The sequence below is a fragment of the Humulus lupulus genome, chromosome 6 (assembly GCF_963169125.1).
Source record: "Humulus lupulus chromosome 6, drHumLupu1.1, whole genome shotgun sequence".
In the NCBI taxonomy this organism is placed as follows: domain Eukaryota; kingdom Viridiplantae; phylum Streptophyta; class Magnoliopsida; order Rosales; family Cannabaceae; genus Humulus; species Humulus lupulus.
This window is the reverse complement of record NC_084798.1, coordinates 31,153,220-31,157,979: the sequence shown is the minus strand read 5'-3', so window position 1 is coordinate 31,157,979 and position 4,760 is coordinate 31,153,220. Positions and strand designations below refer to the sequence as shown.

Below are 4,760 nucleotides of genomic sequence, written 5' to 3'. Positions count from 1 at the left end.
TTTTCAACAAATATTAAATGTACATTAATTATGATTTCATCTATTTATGTTAATTTGTATTTATGTGCATTATAACATAATTACAATATTAAGTCAAATGTGTGCAATTTTCCAACTCGCCATATGCTTGAGCGATTTTGAGTATCTTAAAAAATATATATGGGATATGTTCAAATTCAAACATTTTAATTAAATTAATTTATAAATTGAGATTAAAACATAAATTAATTTACTGTGATAGTGTAAGAATTTAAGGTGGTTATTTAGTTAAAAAAATAAAAAAATAAACTAAGTACATCTGAATTATGCGTGGAGGATGAATAATTAAGTTTTCATAAATACCACTAAGTATAAAAACATGCATAGTATTCTCCCTTCATCTACAATAACATAATGATAAACCTGATCAAAACTTTAACCTATACTAAATCACTAAAATTCTACTACTAAAGAATATACATGCTCCTCAACCCACCAATATCTACTATCAAGAACCACAAACTGAGTCTGTAATTTCCTCGAGAATATTGATGAACTTCTTGAGGTTAATGTCAGCTATAACGACGATAAGTTACTTCGCTCAGTCTCGCTCAGGGGCGTCGCCAATAGTACGTCTAGCACTAAGGTTCCCGACATATGACCATACTCTATCCATATCAGAATTTCGATCTGCTTCTTCCTTGAGACCGTTCTTCTTCTTCAGAGAAAGAGATGTCCTTCCCGGACTTTCACTGAGTGATGTCGAAGAGAACATAGTTGGGGTAGCAAGAGGAGAGGCAAAAGGGGTATGGTGTATGGAGAAAGGACTGGGAGACATCTTTTTCTGGATAGGAAGACCACTGATGCCACCTCTACCAAAGAGATCTGGCGTTGACTTTGAAGCAGCACTTTCCTTGATGGCATCATCGACATAGAGGATGTCATCGATCCTCGCCATTATGTTAAAGGCTAGACTCTCCATCACCCTCGAGTAGCTCTCGAGAATTGACTGCCCCACATCCTGCAAAGAGAATGGAAATTCTTTAAGAAAGGAAAAAAATTTAAGAAACTAATTTAAGAAGATTGTGTGTTAAATATACTTTATTGTATTGAATTTTGTTCATGTCCAGTGCAGTCTGTGGAAGGGCAGGGAAACGATGTCTCAGGCTGCGTAAGAGAGTTTCTGCTCGTTGGGCCAACACGAGGTTTCTCTCAGAGTCAGTAACAAGGCCTTTGACTTTGCCACCCCAAGAAGAACGCTTTCCCTTCTTACCATTAGATTGTTTCCTACAATCCTTTTTTTTCCAGATATATACAGCAGCCTCAACCCTGTTAGCTATCTCAAGAGTCAGATGTTCTGATGAGAGGTCCAGACAATCAAGTAGGCATTCTGGGGAGAACTGTTCAGCTGTTATGTATCGATAAACGATTTCCCCAAGGCATGCCTTTCCAGTCTGTTGTTTGAATTGGACACCAGATGTCAGTATTCTTAATGCCAACAAAACTTTATTTACTATTTCCAAACAAGTTAATGAAAATCAACGTACTCTTAAACACGAGCTTTTTAAATAACCATAGCACCAAATAGTATAGGAATATGCAAATACTACAAATACCAAGTCAACAACATTGAACAACCAAATGGGTTTAAAGACAATGTAATTGGTTGGATATAATGAACTGATCACACACCTTCGGCAGTGAGTCCAAGTATGCTTTGGGAATCTCCATCTCTGCAAGCATGTTATTGTTAATCGCCATTGCAGCCTTTAGTATCTGATTGGTACAGTCCTTACATTGCTGCAACCTCTTCCGAGCATCATCCGACAACCCACTTGGAGGAACTTTTGGATATGGAAGCCACCACTTCTCTTCCTGCCTAATCGAAGGCCTTCCACCAATCATGCATCCATTGCCTTCATTAGAATTGTCAAGAACTATACCTCGATCAACATAAGAAAATTCTGTGTTGGAAAACCCATCAAGCATAGCGAGAAGCATTGCATCAAGCTTTCTCAATGCAGGGAGGTTCATGTACAAGTCCGAGCGAGGCCGACTCGCCATGACTTCAAATGTTCCCCCACCTGGGAAAGGTTGCATCGTAGGTACAAGCTCAACAATAGAATCACTCACACATAATAGCCACTCCATTTCTCTCCGCCACATATCCTTTTTCTGCTGTGCGAGTGGCTCTAACCTCCAGAGTTCACCAAAAACAGTTGCTGCATCAAAGAACAAACCAAAAAATTGAAAAAAAGCAAAACATTACAGATGCTAGAATCCATAAAAACACAACCATATAAACCTATGTACTCAGAGAAATTGAGATTAACCCGAAAGATTGGTAATGGCATTAGATATGGCGAGGGCAGTACAAACTCCTTTTCCTCCTCCAGACATATCTTCTCCAAGCAGAAGCTTAGCAAACCTCTCCTTCATCATCTCAACCTCTGCAGATTTATAATAACAGCCAAAATCATCAATCTGTAACTGTTTTCTTTACCCAAATCAGAAAAGGAATGACAGACTTGATCTCTCTCAATTCTACATTATAATCTTTTTAAAAAAATACCCATTTCGCTTAGTTAAGTGTAAAAGAAATAGTATTACACGTTCCTAGACAATTGGTATGATTAAATTTCATGAATTTTTTTTCCCGGGAAAAAAACTAAAAAAAATTGCAAGATCTCAAAAGAGTTCGAGATTAATTTCATTTTTTATAATTTCTCTCCGCAAACAAACACTATGACCAAATCTCTTTCCGAACAAAATTTATACAAAATATAAACATACCAGATAACTCGGAATCTCGTTTTTGTGGCTTGTGGTCCCAACTCACCAACCCCTTGCCACCAATGAACGGAAGCATAACCGGTATGGAAAACGAGAATTTGTCAGCGGCAATGGGACGTGGAGAAGAAGACATGGAACTAGAAGCTCCTTCAGCGTCAAACCTTCTGCAAGAGAAGCTACTGCAACTCTCGGACTCGCTGACGTCGGCACTGAGGCTGTAACTTCCGCAGCGGTCGCTCTGCTGATCGGAAACGCCTTCGTCGTCGGAGGAGACGCTTCCCATCGTTAAAGTTTCTCCGTCGACTCTAAATCAACAGATCTCGGGCTCACATTCGCCGTAGTAGCGCAGCCAATCAGCACCGAAACTTTCGCTTACTCCTCGCGTGGTCTGAGAATTCTGCAGAGAGAGAGAGGGAGAGAGAAAGAGAAGACAACAGCAGCAAAGCAAAGGAAAGGAGAAGAGTAGTGGTGGTGGTAGTGATGAAATGATAAAAAGCAGATAAAGTACCAGACACTCTCTCTCTCTCTCACTCTTCTCTCTCTACTTTTTCTCTCTCTAACAGTGGAAAATGGGATGGGGATTCTCACTCTACTGAAAAGGAAGCTACTTAATTTTTATATTATTAAATCAGAGGAGTAAGTACTTTTGATAAAATTACAAAATTTCTTGGAATGGACCACTTTTGACGATACATCTTCATCTTCGGATATTCAGTCAATTTAATCCAATATTTATACCACTTAATTTTGATTTATATTCTTAACTTAAATAAAAATGCATAAAATAGAATTTTGTCTGTCTAAAACTTATGAGGTTGATGATAACTGAAAATTGAACAGCTTAGTTTTTATTTATTTATTTATATGTATTTTTTTAGTAATAAAAAATAAAATAAGAAAAAAAAGATTGCTACTCTTCTTATTAAAAAATGCCTTATAAATCCATATCTTATCTTCTGCATTTTTCCTATCTAACTGTCAACTTGTTGTCATATTAATATAGTGGATTTTTTAATATTTTTTTAAAGTTTAACAATAGGAGTATAAGTAATGTGATTGATATTGGCTAACCTTTAATTAAAATTTTTACTTTTTTCTCATATTATTTATATCTTTAATTATAAATATATAACAAATAATATTATGTTTTTCTATCTAATTTAATTTTCGTACATCAATGTGAATTTAATAAACATCAACTATTATACGTTTCCCTGAGGCTATAATGCTAAAAGGACACATGTAAAATATAATGTTATTAGACATTATTTTCAATATAATTGTGGACCACATGAGAAATAGAATTAGAATTACATGTATTAGCATGTAGGGCTAAGTATAACACTATATGTCCCTATAATTTTTGTTTTTTATATAAAAAAACATTAGTTTCCATACTGATAAATGCAGGTGATTGATTATTTATATATAAATAAGTTATTGTAACGTATGCCTTTAATATACATTATTAGGTAATTAGGAATTTGAACGAAATTTCAGGGAGGCTGGACTGGATTAGAGTTCAGCGCAAGATCAAGAAAAGTGGCAACCAAAGTAATAAAAGTACTATCAAAGACTTTGGGATTAGGAGATGATCACATAACAAAGGCAAATGAATTGTTTATCTGGGTTTATAGTTCTTTTTTTAATGATATTTGTATCAATTTTCAATGTTATTTGATCAGTTTTATATTAGTGTTGGGAAAAATTCATTATATTATTTCATGTTTGCTTTTGAAATATGTTCGATGGTGTACATTATTAATGGACAAAAAAAAAATCTTAGTGAAAATAAATTATTTTATAATATCACCATAAAATGACACTAGATATTTTTTACAAAATCGCCTCCATCTCCAAACGTACAGATGAGAATTCTCAACAATGTCTAGGAATTTCTGAAGGAGTTCGAAATACTATTTTACAAAATAATGAGTAGGAAATTATGGTAACTGTGTCTTTGTAAAATATCATTTTAATACTTTATG

The 4,760-nt window shown here is 35.0% G+C and overlaps 1 protein-coding gene across 1 annotated transcript; it reads right to left on the bottom strand.

The window, feature by feature from the left end:
* Nucleotides 1-310: 310 nt before the first annotated feature.
* Nucleotides 311-4,760, bottom strand: LOC133782004 (rop guanine nucleotide exchange factor 1). The gene is made up of 5 exons (XM_062221142.1): nt 2,773-4,760; nt 2,313-2,429; nt 1,672-2,201; nt 1,080-1,433; nt 311-1,000 (listed from the first exon to the last, which is right to left on the bottom strand). The coding sequence occupies exons 1-5, from the start codon at nt 3,053-3,055 to the stop codon at nt 581-583; spliced, it is 1,704 nt and encodes a 567-aa protein (XP_062077126.1). The 5' UTR covers nt 3,056-4,760; the 3' UTR covers nt 311-580.